Source organism: Cetorhinus maximus, chromosome 16 (genome assembly GCF_964194155.1).
Source record: "Cetorhinus maximus chromosome 16, sCetMax3.hap1.1, whole genome shotgun sequence".
Classification (NCBI taxonomy): Eukaryota; Metazoa; Chordata; class Chondrichthyes; order Lamniformes; family Cetorhinidae; genus Cetorhinus; species Cetorhinus maximus.
This window is the reverse complement of record NC_135894.1, coordinates 27,442,424-27,469,794: the sequence shown is the minus strand read 5'-3', so window position 1 is coordinate 27,469,794 and position 27,371 is coordinate 27,442,424. Positions and strand designations below refer to the sequence as shown.

At 43.1% G+C, this 27,371-nt stretch overlaps 1 protein-coding gene across 3 annotated transcripts in view; it reads left to right on the top strand.

Moving 5' to 3' along the window:
* The window catches only part of phex (phosphate regulating endopeptidase homolog, X-linked), a 173,068-nt gene that overhangs the window by 115,045 nt on the left and 30,652 nt on the right, over positions 1-27,371 (top strand). For all 3 annotated transcript variants that reach the window (XR_013579134.1, XM_078559554.1, XM_078559553.1), the window contains exons 11-15: positions 4,927-5,055; positions 19,455-19,556; positions 19,945-20,022; positions 22,286-22,389; positions 23,088-23,146. Coding sequence is in view for 2 of the 3 variants with exons in the window: in XM_078559554.1 (XP_078415680.1) it covers positions 4,927-5,055; positions 19,455-19,556; positions 19,945-20,022; positions 22,286-22,389; positions 23,088-23,146 (472 nt within the window). In the remaining variant the exon portion in view is untranslated. The remainder of the gene's footprint in view (positions 1-4,926; positions 5,056-19,454; positions 19,557-19,944; positions 20,023-22,285; positions 22,390-23,087; positions 23,147-27,371) is intronic.

Sequence of the window (27,371 nt, the reverse complement as noted above, 5' to 3'; positions counted from 1 at the left end):
CACACACTGTGTACCCTATTATATCATAGACTGTGTACCCTATTATATCACACACTGTGTACTCTATTATATCACGCACTGTGTACCCTATTATATCACACACTGTGTACTCTATTATATCACGCACTGTGTACCCCATTATATCACACACTGTGTACCCCATTATATCACACACTGTGTACCCTATTATATCTCACACTGTGTACCCCATTATATCACACTGTGTACCCCATTATATCACACACAGTGTACCCCATTATATCACACACTGTGTACCCCATTATATCACACACTGTGTACCCTATTATATCATAGACTGTGTACCCTATTATATCACACACTGTGTACTCTATTATATCACGCACTGTGTACCCTATTATATCACACACTGTGTACTCTATTATATCACGCACTGTGTACCCCATTATATCACACACTGTGTACCCCATTATATCACACACTGTGTACCCTATTATATCTCACACTGTGTACCCCATTATATCACACTGTGTACCCCATTATATCACACACAGTGTACCCCATTATATCACACACAGTGTACCCCATTATATCACACACTGTGTACCCCATTATATCACACACTGTGTACCCTATTATATCATAGACTGTGTACCCTATTATATCACACACTGTGTACTCTATTATATCACGCACTGTGTACCCTATTATATCACACACTGTGTACTCTATTATATCACGCACTGTGTACCCCATTATATCACACACTGTGTACCCCATTATATCACACACTGTGTACCTCATTATATCACACACTGTGTACCCCATTATATCACACAATGTACCCCATTATATCACATAGTGTACCCCATTATATCACACACGGTGTACCTCATTATATCACACACTGTGTACCTCATTATATCACATAGTGTGTACCCTATTATATCACACACTATGTACTCTATTATATCACACAGTGTATCCCATTATATCACACAGTGTACCCCATTATATCACACACTGTGTACTCTATTATATCACATACTGTGTACCTCACTATATCACATAGTGTACCCCATTATATCACACACGGTGTACCTCATTATATCACACACTATGTACTCTATTATATCACACAGTGTATCCCATTATATCACACTGTGTACCCCATTATATCACATAGTGTACCCCATTATATCACACACGGTGTACCTCATTATATCACACACTGTGTACCCCATTATATCACACACTGTGTACCCCATTATATCACACACTGTGTACCCCATTATATCACACACTGTGTACCCCATTATATCACACACTGTGTACCCCATTATATCACACACTGTGTACCTCATTATATCACACACTGTGTACTCTATTATATCACACACTGTGTACCCCATTATATCACACACTGTGTACCCCATTATATCACACACTGTGTACTCTATTATATCACACACTGTGTACCTCATTATATCACACACTGTGTACTCTATTATATCACACACTGTGTACCCCATTATATCACACACTGTGTACCCCATTATATCACACACTGTGTACTCTATTATATCACACACTGTGTACCCCATTATATCACACACTGTGTACCCCATTATATCACACACTGTGTACCCCATTATATCACACACTGTGTACCCCATTATATCACACACTGTGTACTCTATTATATCACGCACTGTGTACCCTATTATATCACACACTGTGTACTCTATTATATCACGCACTGTGTACCCCATTATATCACACACTGTGTACCCCATTATATCACACACTGTGTACCTCATTATATCACACACTGTGTACCTCATTATATCACATAGTGTGTACCCTATTATATCACACACTATGTACTCTATTATATCACACAGTGTATCCCATTATATCACACAGTGTACCCCATTATATCACACACTGTGTACTCTATTATATCACATACTGTGTACCTCACTATATCACATAGTGTACCCCATTATATCACACACGGTGTACCTCATTATATCACACACTGTGTACCTCATTATATCACACACTGTGTACTCTATTATATCACACAGTGTATCCCATTATATCACACTGTGTACCCCATTATATCACATAGTGTACCCCATTATATCACACACGGTGTACCTCATTATATCACACACTGTGTACCCCATTATATCACACACTGTGTACCCCATTATATCACACACTGTGTACCCCATTATATCACACACTGTGTACCCCATTATATCACACACTGTGTACCTCATTATATCACACACTGTGTACTCTATTATATCACACACTGTGTACCCCATTATATCACACACTGTGTACCCCATTATATCACACACTGTGTACTCTATTATATCACACACTGTGTACCTCATTATATCACACACTGTGTACTCTATTATATCATAGACTGTGTACCCCATTATATCACACACTGTGTACCCCATTATATCACACACTGTGTACCCCATTATATCACACACTGTGTACTCTATTATATCATAGACTGTGTACCCCATTATATCACACACTGTGTACCCCATTATATCACACACTGTGTACTCTATTATATCACACACTGTGTACCTCATTATACCACACACAGTGGGTGGAATTTTCTGTGCCCGCTGGCGTTGGGTGTGCTCGGTGACGTGAGTGGACAAATGGCGAGAAGGCCAGAAATTGGTTTCACCACGTCGTGAAACTAGTTTGCGATCGTCATCTCAGCCTGTCGATGGCAAGCCGCATTTCCCGTCATTGGGCGTGTGGAACTTCATTGTAATACACCTGCATATCGTTATCAGCCCACCCCACTGGATCATCCACCCACCCGCCCCCCCACGCCGACGTGTCTCACAACAGCATATGTAAGATGTGGACTTGGCGGGCTGAGGGGAACTCGGAGGTGAGTGCACAGTAACATTGTGCAGCAATCTCCTGGGTCGCCTGTTAGACTTCAAGGTTGATGGGCGTTGGGGTGGGGCAAAGGCTGCCCTGCGGTTGAAGGTAGTGGGGTAGGGTGGTGGGTGAGGGAAGCAGCCACACATTAGGGACGTCGTATATTAAGTGACCATTCCTCTGCAGCTGAGACAGTTCAGATGCAGCCACATTTTCATGAAGGAGTCGGGTATCTAGTATATCTGCCCACTCAAGCAATGCGGAGGCCTGAAAGTGCCACCAAGTGCTGCAGAGCTTTTCACCCCTTGGTCACAGACTGTAAACTAATGATCATTTTAGTGGACTGCAGAACAGTTGGACAACTGGGCATGTTGTACAGTCTCCTTGCTAAATCTGGCCATGGAGCAGTCACTGCTGGAGGTGCCCACAGTCCCGGCAATGTCATCATCCCAGTTTGGACCAGTCTCCCCCATGGTTCAAGCTAACAGTGCAGCCTTGTGATATACATAATGGGGTGCACTGTTAGGGGAATGCCTGTGCCTGAGCTGAGAGCACAGCCTGCAGTCCAATGGGCAAAGCTGCTGCCAATCAGTCCGGTGGAGTGGGACGGAGGTGGGTGGGATTTCGGGCAGCCATGCAGAGGAGTAATCTCTGGCCATCCAAGTGGTGACCAGCACTTTCCAGGAAGCATTAATGGGCCTTCACACTTAACCAGGAGAGGTTCTTAGCACACCCATGCTGACCCATGCATGGAGCCTGGTGAACCAGCTGTATGCCTCAGGGTGTACAGAGAGTGAAGATGATGGAGGAAAGAGCGATGGAGGTGCCTGGAGGTGCAGATGGGGGAGCAGCACCCTCTGGAAGGGGCAGCAGGGGCTCCCATACACATCACCGGAGAGCCACAGCAAGCTGTCACTGCTCGGTGCCTAGCGACACCCAGGGTCTATAGACGCCGCCTTTCATTCCTGCAGATGACCGAGAACCAGTGTCACTGAAGACTGCGCATGTCTAGGGAACTGGTCGGTCACATCTGCCACCAGCTGCAGGATTTGGTGCCACGGGGACATGGAGGGCATCCACTGCCAGTGGCTGTGAAAGTGACCGTGGTGCTCAATTCTACAGGGCTCCACAGGTGACCTCTGTGGGATTTCACAAGCTTCTACCCACAAATGCATCCATGAGGTCACAGATGCCACCTCTGCAGGGGCACACAGATTTCATATCACGCTGTGCACCCCATTATATCACAGTGCACCCCATTATATATATCACACGGTGTACTCCATTATATCACACACAGTGTGGCCCATTATATCACACACTCTGTACCCCATTATATCACATGCTCTGTACCCCATTCTATCACACACACAGTGTGGCCCATTATATTATACGCTCTGTACCCCATCCTATCACACACTCTGTACCCCATTATATCACACACTCTGTACCTCATTATATCACACACTCTGTACCCCATGCTATCACACACACTGTGTGGCCCATTATATCACACAGTGCACCCCATTACATCACACCCTGCGAACCCCATTATATCACACACTGTGCACCCCATCATATCACACTGTGCACCCCATCAAATCACACAGTGCACCCCATTATATATATCACACGGTGTACCCCATTACATCACACACAATGTGTCCCATTACATCACACTCTGTACCCCATTATATCTCACATAGAGCGTGTGATCCATTATTCCTCACATTGTATACCCCACTATAGCACACATTGTGGATCTTTCGCACCATGTCTTTTTTTATACTATGCAGAGAATGTTGGGAAATCTGCCTACTGAACAGGAAGAACCCACAAACAGCAGGAGAGAAGTGACCAGTTGACTTGGGTCAGTGTTGTTTGCTGAGGGATAACAGGTGAGATTTGAGTTAGGATCATGTCCCGCTTCTCTTAGGGAGGAACAGGAGGAGTGAACGCGGCAAAGTGAAACGTAAGGAGCTGTAAATCTTGCTGATTGTCGGCAACCTCTTTCAGGTGCTTACAGGGGCGACTTCATTATCTGCACGATGGGACAAGTGTGTGGACTTTGTGGAATATGTTGTACCATATTCCATTGGAAGAATGTTTGTTGAAGCACATTTTCAGGAGGACAAGAAGCAGCTGGTAAGTGTTGTGCTGTCCAGCAGCTCTCAGTGTCGTATGGGTAGATAACCTCCTGTAACATCTTCATATACAAATGGGGAGCATTGTTTTTAACTCTACGTTGCAATCATGTTACAAGAGTGACTGAATTTGTGCAGCAGCCATGAGCTTCTGAATGGCCTTATATATATGCTTCATTCTTCGTCTCATCCAAACAGCCTTGTCAGCAGTTTTCCCCTGTTGCTCCTGTCATGTTCTACCATTCTGAATAACTCCAACTCTGATCCACTGTTGGATCCAGTGCCCTGGTTTGTTGGGGTTAAAGGATCCAGGTTACACACTTGTTTCAGGGTGACCGAGGTGGTACCAAGACAGAGAAGATCAGTAGACCGTTCTTAGAAGAAACATATTCTGTTTATTTTTAAAAGGAACTCAGCAGCTACACTTGTGTTTTTGCAACTCAAAACTCTATCTTTACATTCCAGACTCTAACTCAAGACCACTGACTACAGAGGGTAGCCCGTGCTGCCAAGATCATTGTAGTAATCTGAGGTGTAATATACCTTTAAAACAAATGTTGTAATGTAAGATCACGTTATCTTGATACCCAATAGCAGAGTAGCGAGGGCTACCTCTGTAGTCAGTGGTCTTGAGTTAGAGTCTGAAGAGTAAAGACAGAGTTTTGAGTTGTAAGCACACAAGTGTAGCTACTGAGTTCCTTCTGTAAATAAACAGAATGTGTTTCCTCTAAGAACGGTCTACAGATCTTCTCTGTCTTGGTACAAACTCGGTCACCCCGAAACAAACATGTAACCTGGATCCTTTAGCCCCAACAAACCAGGGCATTGGATCCAACGATCATGTGATCTTACATTACAACATTTGTCTTAAAGGTATATTACACCTCAGATTACTACATCCCTCCCCCTTTACTCAGAAATACATTTTACAATTTTTTTCAAAATATCAAATTATTCACACAGGTCAATAATTTACTAAATCAGTCTTTCTGGGGCTTCCCTTGTGTGTGTAGAACGTCTCAGCTCCACAGCTTCTGATGTTTGGTCCGGACTCTCCCTCACTGTAGTCGCTGAGCGTCGGGTTCTTTGGGAGGTACCTGCAAATCTGTTTCTTTGGCTCTTTCAGGTAGAGTGGGCCCTTCAGACACATCCGTACTCAGCTGAGTTCTTTCTACAGGAGATGTTGATTCAGTCACAAACACTGATGGAATCATTTCTGGGTATTTTGTTTCTCCTCTTCTTATATGATCCACATGTCTCCATGTGTCTCGACCTTCCACTTTCACATGGTAGGAAAGAGGTCCCGTGACTGCACTTATTTCACCAAACAGCCACGCTGGTCCTTCTCTAAAATCCTTCACAAATATTTTCTTTCCTACGTTAAATGTCCTGTCATGACTGTGATAGTCATGTCAAATTTTCTGACTTCCCTGACTCCTTTCCACCCTACCCGCCTCCCCCCATCCCCCCACCCAAGTTTGGCATAATGAGGCTCAGTCTCGATCGGAGACGCCACTTCATCAACAACTCCGCAGGTGTGACACCTGTTGTCGTATGAGGGGTGGTTCTATAATGGAAAAGAAAATGTGCTAATTTAGTTGCTATAGAATCTCCAGGCAATTTCTTCATACCGGATTTGAATGTCTGAATTGTTGTCTCGGCCAGTCCATTTAAAAAAGGGTGGTATGGTGAAGTTCTCATACGAGTAATACCAGTGAGGCTGATAAATCGGTGAAATTCAGCACTCGTGAATACTGTTCCATTGTCTGATATGAGCACTTCAGGTAGTCCATTAATTGCGAAACTTTGTCGTAGTTTGTCTATTGTAGCAGAAGATGTCAGCGACCTCACTTCATGTATGTCCATCCATTTTGAATGTGCATCGATGATAAGTAGAAATATTCTTCCCATACAAGGTCCCACACAGTCGATGTGTACTCATACCCATGGGCTTCCTGGCCACTCCCAGGGGTGTAATGGAGCTGTTGCAGGTAATTTTTGTACTTGCTGACACTGCATACAACTTCTCACTAAGTTCTTTATTTCTCCCTCCATCCCAGGCCACCATAAATAGCTGTGTGCAATTGTCTTCATTTTGGAAATTCTGGGATGGGCACTGTGCAGTTCAGTTAACAATGGCTTTCGTCCTTTTGGAGGAACAATCACTCGAGCTCCTCACAATAAGATAGCCTCCTGACTGGTGATTTCATATCTTCTCTGGAAATATGGTTCCATTTCATCAGATTCTTTTTCTTGTGACCAACCATGAAGAACTTAATCTTGTACTTTGGATAAGACAAAGTAAAAGTACAACAGGAAAGGTGGCCAAACCGTGGCTTACAAGGGAAATTAGAGATAGTATTAGATGCAAGGAAGAGGCATACAAATTGGCCAGAAAAAACAACAGACCTGAGGATTGGAAGCAGTTTAGAATTCAGCAAAGGAGGACCAAGAGATTGATTAAGAAGGGGAAAATAGAGTACGAGAGTAAGCTTACAGGGAACATAAAAACTGACTGTAAAAGTTTCTATAGGTATGTGAAGAGAAAAAGATTGGTGAAGACAAATGTCAGAAACAGGGGAATTTATAATGGGGAACAAAGAAATGGCTGACCAACTAAATACATACTTTGGTTCTATCTTCACAAAGGAGGACACTAATAACATACCAGAAATGTTGGGGAAGACAGGGTTTAGTGAGACGGAGGAACTGAAAGAAATCAGTATTAGTAGGGAAATGGTGTTGGGGAAATTGATGGGATTGAAGGCTGATAAGTCCCCAGGGCCTGATAATCTACATCCCAGAGTACTTAAGGAAGTGGCCCTAGAAATAGTGGATGTATTGGTGGTCATCTTCCGAGATTCTATAGACTCTGGAACAGTTCCTACAGATTGGAGGGTAGCTAATGTAACCTCACTATTTAAAAAGGGAGGCAGAGAGAAAACAAGGAATTATAGACCAGTCAGCCTGACGTCGGTAGTGGGGAAAATTCTAGAGTCCATTATAAAAGATTTAATAGCTGAGCAGGTGGAAAACAGTGGCAGATCGGACAGAGTCAGCATGGATTTATGAAAGGGAAATCATGCTTGACAAATCTACTGGAATTTTTCGAGGATGTAACTAGTAGAGTTGATGAGGGGGAGCCAGTGGATGTGGTTTATTTGGACTTTCAAAAGGCTTTCGACAAAGTCCCACATAAGAGATTGGCGTGTAAAATTAAAGCGCATGGGATTGGGGGTAGTGTATTGAGATGGATAGAAAACTGGTTGGCAGACAGGAAACAAAGAGTAGGAACAAACGGGTCTTTTTCCGAATGGCAGGTAGTGACTAGTGGGGTACCGCAGGGATCGGTGCTGGGACCCCAGCTATTCACAATATATATTAATGATTTAGATGAGGAACTAAATGTAATATCTCCAAATTTGCAGATGACACAAAGCTGGGTGGGAGGGCGAGCTGTGAGGAAGATGCAGAGATGCTTCAGTGTGATTTGGACAAGCTGAGTGAGTGGGCAAATGCATGGCAGATACAGTATAATGTGGATAAATGTGAGGTTATCCATTTTGGTAGCAAAAACAGGAAGGTAGATTATTATCTGAATGGCTATAAATTGAGAGAGGGGAATGTGCAACGAGACCTGGGTGTCCTTGTACACCAGTCGCTGAAGGTAAGCATGCAGGTGCAGCAGGCGGTAAAGAAGGCAAATGGTATGTTGGCCTTCATAGCGAGAGGATTCGAGTACAGGAGCAGGGATGTCTTGCTGCAATTGTACAGGGCCTTGGTGAGACCACACCTGGAATATTGTGTGCAGTTTTGGTCTCCTTATCTGAGGAAGGACGTACTTGCTATAGAGGGAGTGCAGCGAATGTTTACCAGACTGATTCCTGGGATGGCGGGACTGACATATAAGGAGAGATTGAGTCGGTTAGGATTATATTCACTGGAGTTCAGAAGAATGAGGGGGGAATCTCATAGAAACCTGTAAAATTCTAACAGGACTAGACAGGGTAGATGCAGGAAGGATGTTCCCGATGGTGGGGGAGTCCAGAACCAGGGGTCACAGTCTGAGGATACAGGGTAGACCATTTAGGACTGAGATGAGGAGAAATTTCTTCATCCAGAGAGTGGTGAGCCTGTGGAATTCGCTACCACAGAAAGTAGTTGAGGCCAAAACATTGTATGTTTTCAAGAAGGAGTTAGATATAGCTCTTGGGGCGAAAGGGATCAAAGGATATGGGGAGAGAGCGGGAGCAGGCTATTGAGTTGGATGATCAGCCATGATCATAATGAATGACAGAGCAGGCTCGAAGGGCCGAATGGCCTACTCCTGCTCCTATTTTCTATGTTTCTATGAGTCTCGATTTGTCCAATCTTTAATTTGTTCAGCACATATCGGTGATGAGTCCAGGAAATTCAATAATAAAACGAATTCTTGAGGAATTGGAACGTCCTCATCTTTTACTTGCATGGGCAAATGACTGAGTGAATCTGTGTTTGCAATTTGACTTCCAGGTCTATGAATAAAAGTATATTCATTCGCTGCCTAGGTCAATGGTATTATTTGTGCTTTTGTGTCTTCTTTCGATGGATGTTCTTCTTTCTGACACTGACTTTATTCTCGGCCTTCTTTTTGACTTCCTAACTGGTCAGACTAATCTCAGATGTAAACTCAGCTTGAGTGAACTCAGTGGTTGAGTTTTCCAGAATGTTATCATCTGTCTGCTTCTTAGAAGATTCTGCGACTTTTGCCTCCAAAGTCTCTTTGGTTTCAAGTCGCTGATTTTTCAGCTCTTCCGTCTCTTTTTTGCGTTGGTGTACTGCCTCCTGGAAAATTAAGCATTGTTGTGTCTTCTCTGCCAACTCACCCTTCATTTTACTTAGAAAAGCGCAGAATTATTCCTGTTTCTCTTCATATGTTTCCAGAGGTACATACAGGAGGGAAACTGGTAATTAATGTGTGAAGATCTTTCAGCAGATTTTCACTTTTCTTTTGGAATCTCTGTAACAAATCGAGGTTGATTTCCCTCAGCCAATTTTGTCCTAGTATGCTTGATCCTCTGCCTGCTACCACCCCTAAGGGTAATTTCACTGTTTGGCCTCCGTAGTGTACTGTGGCTTTACATATGCCCTTGACTTGTATGTCTTCTCCCATGTAAGTTTTCAGTTTGGCATCTGTTTCTTCCAAATTTAGTTTATGTTCCCCATGGTTCAGGTATTTAAAAGTATGCTCACCTATCACCATAGTGGCTGCTCCAGTATCCACATCCATTCTGATAGGTTTCTCATTCACTCTCATCGTTACATAGATAGGCTCTGTTCATCCTACCTTTAAATTATGTAATGAATAAATATCTGAATCTATTACTTCAGGCTTTTCAGTGCTGTTAATCTCATTGGGTTTTTGCTTTGGTCTGAAAATCTGCCTGATTCTATCTTTACAATGTTTCATGAGGCGTCCATTTCAATGACAGAAAAAACATTAGATCTATTTAAACTGTGATTCATTACAAGGTTGTCTGCTTCCACCTGTGTTACCATTATGCCATGTTTTTGCCGCTATCTCTTTTAATTTGTCTGCTAGCGGTGGCTGCTTCCCGCTTCTGAGTAAAGCTCTACAGTTTTGTGCTCTTTTTGGCTGAGGCTCCCTGCTCAATATGGAGGACGGCACCATTGTGAGCTCCCCAAATGGATTTTGTGTCTCGCACAGCACCTTCCACTGCCCGAGCGATTTCCAATGCCGTCTAAAAATCTAAATTTGTTTCAGACAGTAATCTCTCCTGAATCGCATCTTCATTTATACCACACATGAAACGATCTCTAAGCATATCATTGATAGATGTACCAAACTTGCAATATTCAATTAATTGTTTCAGACTTGGCACATAACAAGCAACTGTCTGTCCTGGGGCTCTATTCCTTCAGTTAAATTTGAACCATTGCATCGTCACCGACGGCTTGGGCTGATAATGATTCTTTACGAGGTTCACTAAGTCATCAAAATTTTTTGAATCTGGGGCACCGGCTGCCAACAAATTTCGAATTAATCCAGATGTTTAACTCCCACACGTGGGTAATAGGGTCGCGCGCTCCTTCTCCTCGTTCACTTGGAAGAAGAATGCGACATAATGAGACCAGTCATCTGAGGTTGGATCGAAAGGCTCTAACCAAATTGCGGCAAGCTCTGAGGGGATCGCTTCGACAATCAGGAAGGAAATTTTTCTTTACTTACAACTATCGTGCGAGGTATGGTCCGATTTCAGTTCTTCTGATTTCCTTTGCTCTTTCCTGCTTTTTACCTCGTCCTTTTATGTCTTTTCTTGCTTAATACTCTCATCACCAGTTTATTGGACCCAGTGCCCTGGTTTGTTGGGGCTAAAGGATCCAGGTTGCACGTTTGTTTCAGGGTAACTGAGTTGGTACCAAGACAGAGGTGATCTGTAGACCGTTCTTAGAAGAAACACATTCTGTTTATTTACAGAAGGAACTCAGCAGCTACACTTGTGTGCTTACAACTCAAAACTCTGTCTTTACTCTTCCGATTCTAACTCAAGACCACTGACTACAGAGGTAGCCCTCGCTACTCTGCTATTGGGTACCAAGATCATGTGATCTTACATTACAACATTTGTCTTAAAGGTATATTACTCATCCGATTACTGCATCCACCATGTTGTAGGCTCCGAGAAGGCTGGTCCCGGCGGAATCTTTCCTACATGTTTTCTTTATTTTTTTCATGGAATGTGGGTGTCACTGGCAAGGCCAACATTTCTTGCCCATCCCCAATTGTCCTTGAACTGAGTGGTTTGCTAGGCAGTTAAGAGTCAACCATATTACTGTGGAGTTGGAGTCACACGTAGGCCAGAGTGGATAAGGATGGGCATTAATGAACCAGTGAGGCTTTTTGATGATAGTTTCATTGCTATTACTGAGACTAGCTTTATATTCCAGATTTATTAATTGAACTTAAATTCCACTGACTATGATTTGAACCCCAGAGCATGAGCCTGGGCCTCCTAATTACTAGCTCAGTGACTATCCACTACGCCACTGTCTTCCCTTGTTGCTCCGGATAAGGGTTTTCAGACTTACCCCGTCCTTTAATTTCTCCTACACACAGTCCACCTCCATCTCTCCTTGGAAATGACCTCTTTGCATCCATGGGATAGCTGATTTTGTATCACCTCTTCATCTGTTGCCCCATCATTCACCTTTGAAATCCTGTCCTCATCCGTGATTTCCAGGGCAGCATTTGTCCTTCAAGCCTGTTTTGGCTCCTCAGCAAGTGTCACTTCGAGGTGGCAGCACCATTAACCCTTAAAGCTAGGGCCTCAATTCATACAGCAACACCTATTTGATGACCGGCCTTGTAGGCCCATTGACCATTCTAAATCGTATCGCCTTGTATCCTTGGGCTCTTGACCTGCTTTCCTACGATCAGCTATTGCAGATGTTAACAAAATGTACATTGGAAAACAATTTCCGTCCTAAGATGCTTTTTACAGAAACAACAACAACTTGCAGTGATATAGTGCCATTAATGTAGAAAAACATCCCAATGCATTTTAGAGGCATTAGGCAAAATGGATACCATTTCAAAGGAGGAGACATTAAGAGGGTGAGACTGAATGCTTTGTCCAAAAAGTGGGTTTTAAGGATAGTCTTGAAGGACTGGACGGTGGTGGAGAGCTGGAGGGTTTAGGGATGTTAACTAATCCATTACAAACTATTCATTTATTTATGTTTCATATTTAAATTTTTTATTGCCATCTTTATATATGTGCTTTGTGTTTCTATTTTAATTGTAAATAATTCAAAGAAATTAAAGAATATAAGGAGGCCATTTGGCCCATTGCCATGCTAGCTCTCAAAATGGAGCTGTGCAAATAGTGTTTCAACTGTAGAAACTCTGGCTTGGAATTTCCGTGGACATCCTTCTGATTGTCCACTGTGACTTTATCCAGGAAACCCTCGAGATGAAAACTCAGGGTGGAAATTCCATCCCTTTGTGTTCAATATCCACCAATCTGTTATGGGTGTGATAACAGCATAAAATTGCACCTAATCTTGTTGGCGAATTAACATCAGGTTAATTATTGAATGTGGGCCAAGCATCTACGACAAAGGGCGGATTATTTAGGAACACTTCCAATAATAAAGAATAAAGTCTTTATCAGATGCGATGAACACGATTAGGATGGTCATTTTAAGGGGTTTAGCATCTTTGAAGGTGGATAAATCTCCAAAGCCAGATGAAATCTATCTCAAGCTGCTGGAGGAAGCAAGGAAAGAAATATCGAAGGGTGGGACCATCCTTTTCCAATACTCTCTGGCCACAGGCATGGTGTCGGAGGACTGCTAACACTGTACCTTTTTTTTAAAAGGGAGAAAGGGATAACCCAAGTAACTACAGGCCAATCAGCCTAACCTTAGTGGTGGGCTACTTGTTGGAAAAAAATTCCAAGAGGCGGTATAAATAGAGAAAATGTACTGGGAAAACGAATGGGACTAAAGGCAGACAAGTCCCCTGGACCTGATGGCCTGCATCCTGGGTTCTTAAAAGAAGTGACTGCAGAGATATTGGTTGTAATCTTCCAAAATTCCCTGGATTCTGGACAGGTCCTAGCAGATTGTAAAACCACAAATGTAATACATCTACCCAGGGAAGGAAGGAGACAGAAAGCAGGAAACTACAGGCCAGTTAGTCTAACATCTGTCATTGGGAAAATGCTAGAATTACTGATTAAGGAGGTAGTGGCAGGACATTTAGAAAATCATAATACAATCAGGAACAGTCAACATGGTTTTATGAAAGGAAAATTGTGTTTGACAAATTTATTAGAGTTCTTTGAGGATGTAACAAGCAGGGTGGATAAAGGGGAACCAATAGATGGTTTTGGATTTTCAAAAGGTTTTCAATAGGGTGCCACATAAAAGGTCACTGCACAAGATAGAGCTCATGGTGTTGTGGGTAATATATTAACATGGCTAGAGGTTTGTCTAACTAACAGGAGTCAGAGAGTCAAGGTAAATGGATCGTTTTCAGGTTGGCAAACTAGCTAGTGGAGTGCCACAGGGATCATTGCTGGGGCTTCAACTATTTATGATCTATATTAATGACTTGGATGAAGGGGCCAACAGTATTGTAGCCAAATTTGCTGATTATACGAAGATAGGTAGGAAAGCAAGTTGTGAGGAGGATACAAAGGGTCTGCAAAGGGATGTAGACAGGTTAAGCGAGTGGACAAAAGTTGGCAGTTGGAGTATGATGTGGGCAAATGTGCAGTTGACCACTTTGGCAGGAAGAATAGAAAAGCAGAATATTATTTAAATGGAGAGAGACTGTAGAGTGCTGCAGTACAGAGGGATCTGGGTGTCCTTGTACATGAATCGCAAAACATTAGCATCCAGGTACAGCAAGTGATTAGGAAGGCAAATGGAGTGTTGGCCTTATTGTAAGGGGGATGGATAGTAAAAGTAGGGATGCCTTGCTGGAACTGTATAGGGAATTGATGAGACTGCACCGAGAGTACTGTGTACAGTTTTGGTCGCATTACCTAAGGAAGGGTATACTGGCATTAGAAGCAGCTCAGAGAAGACTCACTAGGTTAATTCCTAGAATGAAGGCTTTGTCTTATCAGGAAAGGTTGAGCAGGTTGGATCTATAGTCATTGGAGTTTAGAAGAATGAGGGTGATTTTATTGAAGCATCAAAGATTCTGAGGGGGCTTGGCAGATGCTGAGAGGATGTTTCCCCTAACGTGGGAATCTAGAACGAATGGGCACATTTTCAAAATAAGGAGTCTCTCCCATTTAAGACGGCGATGAGGAGGATTTTTTTCTCTCTGAGGGTTGTAAGTCTTTGGAAGTCTCCTCCACAGAGAGCAGTGGAGGCTGGATCATTGAAAATATTCAAGGCTGAGTTAGACAGGTTTTTGAATGACAGAGGAGCCCAGGATTATGGAGGTCAGGCAGGGAAGTAGAGTTGAGGGCACATTCAGATCAGTCATGATCTTATTGAATGATGGAGCAGGCTCGATGGGCCAAATAGCTTACTCCTGCTAATTTGTATGATATTATGACAAATCATCATTTAGAGAGGCATTGATAAAACAAGGAGAGTTAGCATGGATTTGTTAAGGGAAGGTCGTGTCTGACTAACTTGCAGAGGTTACAAGAAGAATCAATGAGGGTGGCATGTTTTATGTACTCTGCATGGATTTTAACAAGACTTTTAATAAGATGGCAGACTGGTCAGAAAATTAAAAACTCTTGGAATCCAAGGGAAAGTGGCAAGTTGGATCTAAACTTGATTCAGTGGCAGGAAGCAAAGGATTACAGTCGAAACATGTTTTGTAACTGGATAGCTGTTTCTATTGGGGTTCCACAGGGCTCAGTACTGCATCGCTAACTGTTTGGGTATATAGCAATGATTGAGACTTAAATGTAAGGTGCATGATTAAGAAATTTGCAGATGATAGGCATGTAGACTGCAGGAAGATATATCAATAGACCAGTCAGAAGGGAAGTGCAGTGGCAAATGGAATTCAAGCCAGGGGAATCTGAAGTAATGCATTTAGGAAGAATAAACAAAACAAGAGAATACACAATAAATGGTAGGATACTGAAAAGTGTAGAGGTACCATGGAGTGTATGTCTGAAGGTTAGCAGGATAGGTACATAAAGTGAAAGCTTATGGGATATTTTCCTTTATAGGCCGAGGCCTAGAACATAGGAGCAGGGAGATTTTATTAGAATTGTATAAGACACTAGTTAGACCACATCTAGAACACTGTGTACAGTCTTGGTCTCTGCATTACAGGAAGGATGTGATCAGACTAGGGAGAGTACAAAGCGATTTACCAGGATATTACCAGGAATGGAGAATTTAGAATTATAGAATGACTGCAGCACAGAAGAAGGCAATTGGGCCCATTGACTCTGTGCTGGATCTCTAGAAGAGTAATTCACCTAGTCGCACTCCTCAGCCCTTTCCCCGTAGACCTGGAACATTTTTTTTCTCTTCAGGTTCTTATCCAATTCCCTTTTGAAAGCCAAGCTTGAATCTGCCTCCAATACACTCTCAAGCAGTGCATTCCAGATCCTAACCAAAAAAAATCTTCACGTTGCCTTTGGCTCTTTTGCCATTCCACTTATATACTAGAGTCCTCTGGCTTATGTCACTTCCACCAGTGGGATCAGTCTCTCCCTATCTACTCTGTCCACACTGCTCATGGTTTTGAACACCTCTATCAACTCTCCTCTCAGCTTCTCTAATAAGAACAGCCCCAGTTTCTCCAATCTATCTTCATGACTGAAGTACCTCATCCCTGAAACCATCCTCGTGAATCTTTTCTGCACTCTGTCTAAAGCCTTCACATCCTTTGTAAAGTGTGATACCCAGAACTGGATGCAATACTCCAGTTGAGGCCAAAACAATGTTTTATAAAGGTTTATCATAGCTTCCTTGCTTTTATACTCTATGCCTCTATTCATAAAGCCCAGCATCCCATATCCCTTTTAAACATTTCTCAACCTGCCCTGTCATCATCAATGATTTATGCACATATACCCCTGGGTCCCTCTGCTCCTGCACCCACTTTAGAATTGTACCCTTTATTTTATATTGCCTTCCTATGAAAATGAATCACTTCACACATCTCTGCATTAAATTTCATCTGTCGCTTGCCTACCCATTCCACCAGCCTGTATGTCCCTTTGAAGTTTATCACTATTCTCCTCACAATTCACAATACTTCCAAGTTTTGTGTCATCTGCAAATTTTGAAATTTGTGCCCTGTACACCAAAGTCTAGGTCATTAATATGCATCAGGAAAAGCAGTGTTCCTAACACTGATCCTTGGGTACCCCACTATAAACCTTCCTCCAGTCCAAAAAACCATTGTTCTCAATGCTCTGTTTCCTTTCATTCAGTCAACTTCGTATCCATGCTACCGCTGCCTCTTTTCTTCCATGGGCCTCATCTTTGCTGACAAGCCTGTAACCTAGCCCTTTGTCAAATGGCATTTGGAAGTCCATGTATATCACATCAACCATATTACCCTCATCAGCCCTCTCTGTTACCTCATCAAAAAGCTCCATCAAGTTGATTATAGTGATTTGACTTTAATAAATCCATGTTGGCTTTCCTTAATTAATCTAGGCTTGACCGAGTGACTGTTAATTTTGTCCCGGATTATTGTTTCTAAACTGAGGTTTTTTTGAACAAGGATGTCACATTTTCAATTCTCTAGTCCTCTGGCACCACCCCTGAGTCTAAGGAGAGTTGGAAGATTATGGCCAGTGCCTCTGCAATTTAAAAAAAAATTCTTTCATGGGATATGAGCGTCACTGGCAAGGCCAGCAATTGATGCTGATTCCCAGTTGCCCTTGAAGAAGTGGTGGGGAGTTGCCTTTTTGAACCACTGTAATCTATCTAATGTAGGTACATCCACAGTGCTGTTAGAAAGGAAGTTTGTGACTTATCAACGTTAAGTACAGCCACCTCCTAATAGCTCCTCTTTATCAATTTTTAGTTCATCCAGTGTCTCAACTACATCCTCTCTGACTATTTTTGGCAACAGCCCCTTCCTTAGTAAAGGCAGATGAAAAGTATTCAATTATTTAATACCTCAGTGATGCCCTTTGCCACCATGCATAAATTTTCTTTTTAGTCCCTAAATGGGCCTCACTCCTTCTTTTACCACCTTTTTACTATTTATATTCCTGTAGAAGACTTTAGGATTCCCTTCTATGTTAGCTGCCAGTCTCTTCTCATACTCTCTCTTTGCCTTTCATGTTTCCTTTTTTACTTCCGCTCTGAACTTTCGATATTCAGCCTGGTTCCCACTTGTATTATCAGCCTGTCATCTGTCGTATGCCCCTTTTTCTGCACCATCTTACTCTCTATCTCTTTCATTATCCAGGAAGCTCCCCCACCCCCCCACACCCCTGCCCCCCCAACCCCGCCTTTTTCAAGGCAGCCCATTGTTCAATTCCAGCTTTGCCTGCCCACCTTTAATTCCAATTTACCCAGGACAGGTTGGCTCTCACCCCAATGAAATTTTAGCTATGAGGATAGATTAAACTGGCTTGGGTTGTTTTTCTTGGAACAGAGAAGGCTTAGGGGAGATTTAATTGAGATATATATAAAAAAATGTTGGGACCAGACAGACTGGATGGGAAGGACATATTTCCCTTAGCAGGGAGGTCAATAACCAGGGGGCATAGATTAGAGGGGAGTTGAGTTTTTTTTAACCCAGAGAGTGTTGGGGATTGGAGCTCACTATCTGAGCGGGTAGAAGAGGCAGGAACTCTTGTTGATTTTAAAAACTTGGACATGCATGAAGTGCTTGAACCTAAAAGGCAACAGACCAAGAGCTGGCAGCTGGATTTAGAGTGAATGACTTTTTTCTGCTGGCATGGGCATGATGGGCTGAATAGCCTCCTTCTGTGCTGTGACCCTGGCTATGTTTCTAAAATCCACCAATAGAAACTGCTGGGAGCCCTTCACAGGATAGAGGACTCATTGGAGAATCAGTCAAGGCGATGGCCTTTAATTTCCGATCCCTTCTAATCCATCAACAATGAGGCCAATGGCGAGACCTGGGCTAAGATGTGATAATGTAGCCCAAACTAGAGATCAAACATTAAAATAAAAACAAAATACTGCCGATGCTGGAGCTCTGAAATAAAAACAGAAAGTACTGGAAAAGCAGGTCTGGCGGCATCTGTGGAGAGAGAAACAAAGGTAATGTTTGCGTTTAAACCACACAGTTTGAAATTTAAACCCGGTGGATTGAAATTTAAACCTGGCAGTTTGCCATTTCAAACAATACTTGGCAGTTATCTGTCAGTCACCATCAACAGGTGCATTCTCTTTGGCAATGCCTCTACCAATCAGAGTCCACTTGTCAACCAATCAGCACTTTCTTCTCATACAGTTTAAATATATTATTTCCCCCCAACGTTGGTATTTTCTTGTGAATTGTCCTGATGAGTGCAAGATGAAAAGCTTTGACAAAAATGACTCCTTTTTTCAGCAACACTCAAGTTCTGTACCACCAAAAGGAGGAGTGTGTTCCACTGAGATCGCCAGAACATCTTTGATCCCTAATATAAAAACAGGAAGTGCTGGAAAAGCTCAGCAGGTCTGGCAGCATCTGTGGAGAGAGAAACAGCGTTTAACGTTTTGAGTTCAATATGACTCTTCATGTTCGGAAGAAGCGTCATATTGGCTCTCTCCTCATGCGGTATAAATATTTTGTTTCCCCCGATGTTGGTATTTTCTTTCAAACTATCCTGATGAGTGCAAGATAAAAAGCTTTGACAAAAAATGTCATTTTTTTCAGCAACACTGAATTCACTCCATCAATTAATCTCGTAAGCTTGTGTTCCCTTGCAGACTGAATATTTGGTCGCAGGTGTTCGCTGGGCATTTTTGGACATGTTGGAGAAAGAAAATGACTGGATGGATATGGAAACCAAGAGCAAAGCTAAAGAAAAGGTACATTTTGCCATATTTTAAAATGGATGGACTAAAGTCTAAAAGTTAGCCACACTGGCGCGGAACCTTACATGATGGGAGGGCAGACAGATCATATAGTCAAGGCATGTGGGAGGACAGATCGAGCGAGGAGTTGGTTTTTACAGTTCACATGCCTCTATCACTCATTGAATGTAACCTTCACTATGTTTGGTGGCAAACTCAGGATAGTTACCGTGTGTGCAAACATAATTCCAGAAATGGACACCCCAACTTGACCTGTGTGTAACAGTACACACACCATGGTGCAGCTACTGTTAGGTGCACTGTAGAAGTTATTTACTGGGAGCTCCTGATAACTCCATTCTGTTGTATTAATTGTCACTAATTTCTTGATTCTTCTTTCCAGGCACATGGAGTTCTTGCCAAAATAGGATACCCCAACTTCATAATGAATGATACCCTCATTACCAACTACCTCCGAAATGTAAAGTAGCTGATTTCCTGTTCAGTCACTCTTGTGTTGCAGTTTGCGTCTCAACATTCTCTCAGTTACACAATTAACTCGATATGGAAGCAAGGTCTCAGATTCATATTGACTGAGTAAATAAGTAAGGAAGGAAAGAAAGCCTTCAGGAAATTAATGCAATTATTTTTCAATTGCTACATAACTCAGGCTCTTCAAAATTCACATTTCTGTTTCTTGAAGAGTTTGTATTCATTAAGAAGGATATGGTGAACTTTATTATATCAAGCATAAAGCAACAAGATCAGGTATCCCAGAATCAGATTTAAAAGGCAGACAACCGTGAACTCAAAGAAAGCTCCAATGTTCAGGGTTTATCCGGTGACTTTTCATTTGCAAAGTGAATCTCTTTCAGAAACCTGGTACTGAGTATTGTGCTGCATTACTAGGGGTTGTAGGTGAGAACTCAGCCCTATTTACTCCTTAGTCAGAACAACAATGGTTCCAAGTTGGCATTCCTTCTAATGACCAGCTCCTTCCATGACAATCACACCTTTAACATTCTCCTCTTCAGCCATCGGGGTTCTCGGGAATTCTGGGGGCAGCACTGTGGGAGTGAAGAGCTACCTCGAAACCTGTGTATAGTCCTCCTCTTCATGGCATTTAGGTACTGAGCATTTCCCTGGCACTGTGAGATGGTAAGTGGCCCCTTAAAACCCCTCTTGGTCTAATTTTCACATGTTTAAATCTCAAACGGGTACGTTACCTCAAATCTGGCACCTTTGGGACCGAGGCCTTGCCAGATTTCAGATATTTCCGGATTTCAGGTTGGTGTTTGGGGCCGTGGGCAGTTTGGGTCAAGCCGGGCTGGGTGGGGTCAAGGATCGCTTGGAGTGCTGGGCAGAGAAGTGGGGAAGCAGGTAATTAGTCTGGAGACACACTGTGCTGATGCAGTGCCTAACCAAATTGTCCAGGTAAGTTGTTTTTTAATTTTACTCAATTGAAAATGATGTGTTGGAGATTTAAAAATGTCTGGTTTTCGGGCACTGCTGGTATTTGGGAGCTGGATTTGACGTACTCTACCTGTAGTTGTAGAAAGATCTTGTTTTTACATAACAGCACTCAAGATTCCTCCCAAAGCACTTTACAACCAGTGAAGTACTTTGGATATGTAGCCACTGTTGTAATATTGGAAATTTAGCTAATTTAGGTGCAGCAACTCCCACAATTCGCACTGAGATAAATGACCAGGTAAACTATTTTTTGTAATGTTGATTGAAGGGTAAATATTGACCAGGACACAGTGGGCGGGGGGAGGGTAAACCCCCCCACCCCCTCCCGCTCTTCTTCCAAATAGTGCCTTGGATCTTTACATCCACCCGAAAGGACAGGTAGGGCCTTGGTTTAAGGTACCTTCCACAACGCAGCACTCCCTCTGTATTGTGCTGGAGTGTCAGTCTAGAATTTGTGGGGTTTCTCCTGATCTCCCGTCATTACACTGGCAGAAACCCTGGAGAAACGTTGTCAGCAATTGTTTCCACTGTGTTACTTGGGTTTCCATTATCTGCTGCCAAAGTTACAGTGGGAGAATCCCTTCACTCTCCCCCTCTTCACCTCTATGCTTAAGCCCTGGAGTGGCACTCAAGCCATGGTCTCCTGACTTTGAGGCAAGATTTCTATGAACTGTTAAAGGTTAAAGACAATGGGTCAAAAGTAACTGGATCCACCCCTGATGTACAGTTTCATTGGTGGACCCCAGGACGCAGCATGATGTTGCTTCCATTCAAATAAACCGGAGATGGATAATCCCAACTATTGGAATTCTGTTCAAATACCCAGTATTTTCACCCAAACCAGTCACATGACTGGATACTTTGCCTATTCTTTTTTAATCTCTGTATCCTGGAGACTGTATTTAACATCATAAGATGTAGAAGCAGAAGTAGGCCATTCAGCCTGCTCCACCATTCAATGAGATCGTGGCTGATCAGATAATCCTCAACTCCACTTTCCTGCCTTTTCCCCCATACCCCTTGATTCTCTTATTGTCTGATTTCTATTTATCCTGATCCCACCTTTCCCATGTGGGCTGTTATAATTTCTCCCTGCATTTTAACCAGCAGTATGTCAAAAGCAACATTCACAACCAGTGCGAAGGCAGCTCAGTTCACCGAAGCTTGCTGTGATTCCCAGCAGATACAACCCCTCAGGAGCAGGGAACACTATAGGGGCTGTCGTGTTTTGTTGTTTGGAGGTCTTGACTCGCTTTGTCCCTTGCCCACAGCTGACTGTTTCGAAGACCGACTACTTTGAAAATGTGCTTCAGTCCCTCAAATTCTTTGCCCAGGCGGATTTTGCGCTCTTACGGAGGCGTGTTTTGAAGACAGAGTGAGTGTGTAAATGCTGCTAGTCTGTTTGTCTCCTGATATTCCTGCCAGCCCAAACAAAGCCCACCAACCTGATGAAATGATGCTGTGCAAAGTTAGCGCGTGCAGGCTGTGACCCGACAATCCTCAGATTCCAGACCTCACGAGAACACCAGCCCACTGGGGAGCTCCAACGTGGACCCTCTTGGAATATGGAGGATTGGGGCGAGGCACCTTGTTTGACACTACTGGCCCCTCTCTCAGGTACCCGCTTGAGCAGGGTTACCACAGGGTCAGAGCTAATATCCAGTGAAACGATGGGCACACTCTTTGGCCTCCTCACAAAAGGAGACTGAGGTAACAAACATCTTTATAATATTTTTAAAATGTCCCCGCCTGTGAGTGTCCCTGAGCCCTTGAGTCAGGCAGTAAGCCCATTTAGGAAGGTGAAAATGCTGTTCCTTGGAGTTAATTGATCTTGACCCTGGTGAAGTACTCCAGTCAGCTGCATGCTGTTGTGTCACTGTGGTACACTGCATCTTGTCTGAAAATAGGCAGAGGCGATTATACTCAAAATATTAACAACTGTGCTCGAAAAAGAGATTCCCCATTTACAGAGGGTCTTAGCTCATCTCTCAACATCTCATTCAGCGAGAGCTACTGAGCTACTTTCAAATGCAGAGAATGTTAATCTAATCTGACCATGTCCTTTTTGTACAGGTGGTACACCAATCCCATCACAGTTAATGCCTTCTACTCACCAACTACTAACCAGATCCGTGAGTATTTTGTTTGACTTTCAGTTTTTTGTTGAACGAAGCTGCATTTTTCATTGGCTTCTGTTGAGTGAATATGTAACAACAAAATGTGCACCGGCTTGTGTTAAACGTAGTTGGACTGTAGTGACCTTTGCCTCCTGTCAGGACAGTTCCTTCAGTCACTGGTCTTCACATTGCCTTGCAGGAAGACTAGTCATTTCCATGGGTACCTCATAGGAATTGTTGGGTGAAAACAGACCAAGGACCAATAGTTCTCCTCCCACCATCCTGAGGCAGCATGGGTGTTGGTGAAAAAGAAAAGGCTTGCATTTATGTAGAGCCTTCTTCAGCCTTGGGATGTTCCAAAGTGATTTACAGCCAATAAAATACTTTCTTTAAATGTAGTCACTGTTATGTCATAGGAAATCCAGCTGCTAGTTTATGCACAGCAAGCCCCCACAAACAGCGATGACCAGACAATGCTTTACTTATTGATTGAATGGTAAATATTGGTCCCAGGATACTGGGGAGAACTCCATGCTCCTTTCAAGATAGTATCTTTCCAGAGTAGACAGGTCTTGGTTTAATGTATTATCCAAAAGACAACACCTCTGAAAGTATAGCTCTCCCTCAGTACTGTACACTGGGATTGTCATCCTGGATAATGAGCTCAAGTCTCTGGAGAGGGACTTGAAGCCACAACCTTCTAACTCAAGGGGCAAGAGTGCTACCTACTGAGTCATGGCTGATACAGCGCTGAAGCTGAAGTCTCTCTTTGTTGGGCTGAAGGATAGCCGAATGGTTCCAGCTCCCTGTGCAGACCAGTCAAACAGTTTCCGATCTGGTGACGGGGACAGTTCAGTAACCGTTTACATTGTCACCAAGCCCACGTTCTGCAGGTGCTGCATTGGAGCAAAATCAAACAAAATTGGCTGTCCAGCCTAAAGAGGGAGATTTCAGAAGTAGTGACGAAAGGCATGCTCAAAGAAATGGGCTTTAAGGAGCGTCTTAAAGGAGGAGAGAGAGAGGTGGAGAAATGAAGAGTCTAGATAGGGTAAAGGGTTAACAGAAGGAGCACCTGATACTGATGTCACTACTGATGTAACTATGATGCAATGTCACATGACTAAGAGACTGCGGTCTGGTGGGAAGCAGAAGTATAAACTCATGTAGAGTACTGAGATGTCTTTAGGTCTGTAAATAAACAAGAATGGTTTTTATGAATAATGGTCTATGGCAGCATTCTTAGGGTAATGGGCAAACCCTAAAGAAACCCCATCTAGACCCTGAAATCAAGATGAAACCAAATTCCAGAACTTGGGTGGAGGCAGCTAAAGACATGCCTCCAGAGGTGGTAGAAGAAGTTGGGAGAAGCATAAGTGGTTAGAGGCAGAGGAACCATGAGGCCTTGGAGGGTTATAGAGCCAGAGAGTCATGATGGGACAGGAAGCCATTTGGCCCATCGAGGCTATGCGTCTTTCTCTCTCTCTGTAGAGCAATTCAGTCAGTCCCATTCCCCCACTCTATCCCTGTAGCCCTGCAAGTTTATTTCTCTCAAGTGCCCAACTAATTTCCTTTTGAAATCATTGATCACCTTCACTTCCACCAACCACGTGGCAGCGAGTGCCAGGTCATTACCACTCGCTGTATAAAGAAGTTCTTCCTCCCATCCCCCTGTATCATTTGCCCCAATCCTTAAAACCTTGTCCATTAGCCCTTGTACCATCAACTAATGGAAACAACTTTTCTGAATCTATCATAATCCTGTACGCCTCTATCAAATCTCCCCTCAATCTCCTTTCCTCCAAGATGAACAACCCCAGCTTCTCCAAACTAACCTTGGAGTGAAAATCCTTCAACCCGGAACCATTCTGGTAAATCTCTGCACCTCTCAAGGACCCTCACATTCTTCCTAAGAATTCCTAAGGTTGCATGGCTTCTAGGTGTTACTGGACCTGGAGCCAGCATGCCAATGAGGAAATAATGATAAGGGGGTGGGGGAGAAGTTACTACCAGAGATGGCCTAGCTATGTTTGGGCAGGAAGGAGTGCAACCAGTTGAAGGCAACTCATTTGTAAGTCAGCGTGCTATGACGTATATAAGACTGTAATGTGCTTTTCAGGTGGTATGTAAACTGTGTTTGTTCCGGTCATTGGTATTTGGAAAACAATGACTTAGATGAGGAGAGGGAAGGTATGGTAGCTAAATTTGCAGATGACACAAAGATAGGTAGGAAAGTATGTTGTGAATAGGAAAAAAGGAGGTTGCAGACAGATAGTTTGAGTGAGTGGGCAAAAATCTGGCAGATAGAGAACAATGTGGGAAAGTTGTTCACTTTGGCAGGAAGAATAAAAAAGCGGAGTATTACTTAAATGGAGAACGACAGCAGAATTCTGAGGTGCAGAGGGATCTAGGTGCATGAGTCACAAAAAGTTAGGATGCAGGTACTGCACATAATTAAGAAGGCTAATGGAATGCTTTCCTTTATTAGGAGAGGAATTGAAAGTAAGGATGTTATGCTTCAGTTATACAGGGCATTGGTGAGACTGCATCTCGAATACTGTGTGCAGTTTTGGTCTCCTCGTTTAAGGAAGGATGTAAATGCATTGGAGGCGGTTCAAAGGAGGTTTACTAGATTGATACCTGGAATGAGTGGGTTATTTTATGAGGAAAGGTTGGACAGACTGGGCTTGTTTCCACTGGAGTTTAGAAGAGTGAGGGGGTGATTTGATTGAAGTATACAAGATCTTGAATGGTCTTGATAAGGTGGACGTGGAAAGGATGTTTCCTCTTGTGGGTGAGTCCAGATCTAGGGGGCACTGTTTTAAAATTAGGGGTTGCCCTTTTAAGACAGAGATGAAGAAAAATTTTTTTCTCTCAGAGGGTTGAGCGACTTTGGAACTCTGCCTCAGAAGGCAGTGGAGGCAGAGTAACTGAATATTTTTAAGACAGAGGTAGATAGAAGAGTCATACGGACTCGAAATGTTAACTGTATTCCTCTCCGCAGATGCTGTCAGACCTGCTGAGTTTTTCCAGGTATTTTTGTTTTTGTTTTAGACAGATTCTTGTTAGGCAAGGGAATCAAAGGTTATCGGGTTAGATGAGAATGTGGAATTAGTGATACAAACAGATCAGCCATGATCTTATCGAATGGCAAAGCAGGCTTGAGGGGCTGAATGGTCTACTCCTGCTCCTATTTCATATGTTCATATGTAGAAGCCTAATGAGTGGTCATTGAAGACAGTGTTGTGGGTCACTCTGGAAACATACACATATACAAACTGGAATTAGGAGCAGGAGTTGGCCACTTGGCCTCTCAAGCCTGCTGTGCTATTCAATAAGATCATGACAGATCTGATTTCTCCACATTCCCGCCAACCACCATGACCCCTTATTAAACAGTGACCCCTGGTTCTAGATTCTCCCACAAGAGGAAAGATCCTCTCCACATCCACCCTGTCAAGACCCCTCAGGATCTTACATGTTTCAATCAAAAAAAAAACCTTCCCAAGCTCTGCCAGTCTTTCTGCCCCTGCCTATCTATTCCCATGTTGAGAGGTAGTGAAACGTGGGTCCCCTGTACTTCTAGCACTGTCTGCTCAAGCCTGGTCTCCCTCCATTGCTTCTCCTTCCCTTCCAAAAGCAAAAATGCAGGAGAGCTCTGAATGGGAAGCCCATGGTATTGATCCTGAATTGATAATGAAGGAAGTCCCACAGTAAATGGTGCAAAGGCAGGTGGGATGGTCCAAATCGTGTCAGGAACATGCTTTAGTGCAGGAAGAGGACTAGGCACATCCTGCCCAGCGATCCTGTTCCATCATTCAACTGCAACATGATTGACCTGTATCCGAATGTCATCAATCCACCTTGGTCCTGTAACCCTTAATACCCCTTACCTAATAAAAACCACCAATCTCTGTTTTGAAATTCTGATTGACCCCTACCCTCAACATCTTTTTGCGGGGAGAAAGTTCCAGATTTCCGTTCTCCTTAGTATGCAGAAGTCCTTCCTGACATCACAACTATTTTACGGTTATCCCCTGGGTCTGGCCTCGCCCGCTAGAGGAAATAGCTTCTTGCTATCCTCCCTATCAAATCATCTTAAACATCTCAATTAGGATTGGATCAGAGCAGATGTTTCATCTTCTGGGGGAATCTAGAACTAGGGGGCACAGTTTAAAAATAAAGGATCTCCCATTTAAGACAGAAATGAGGAGGAATTTATTTTTCTCAGAGGAACGTAGTC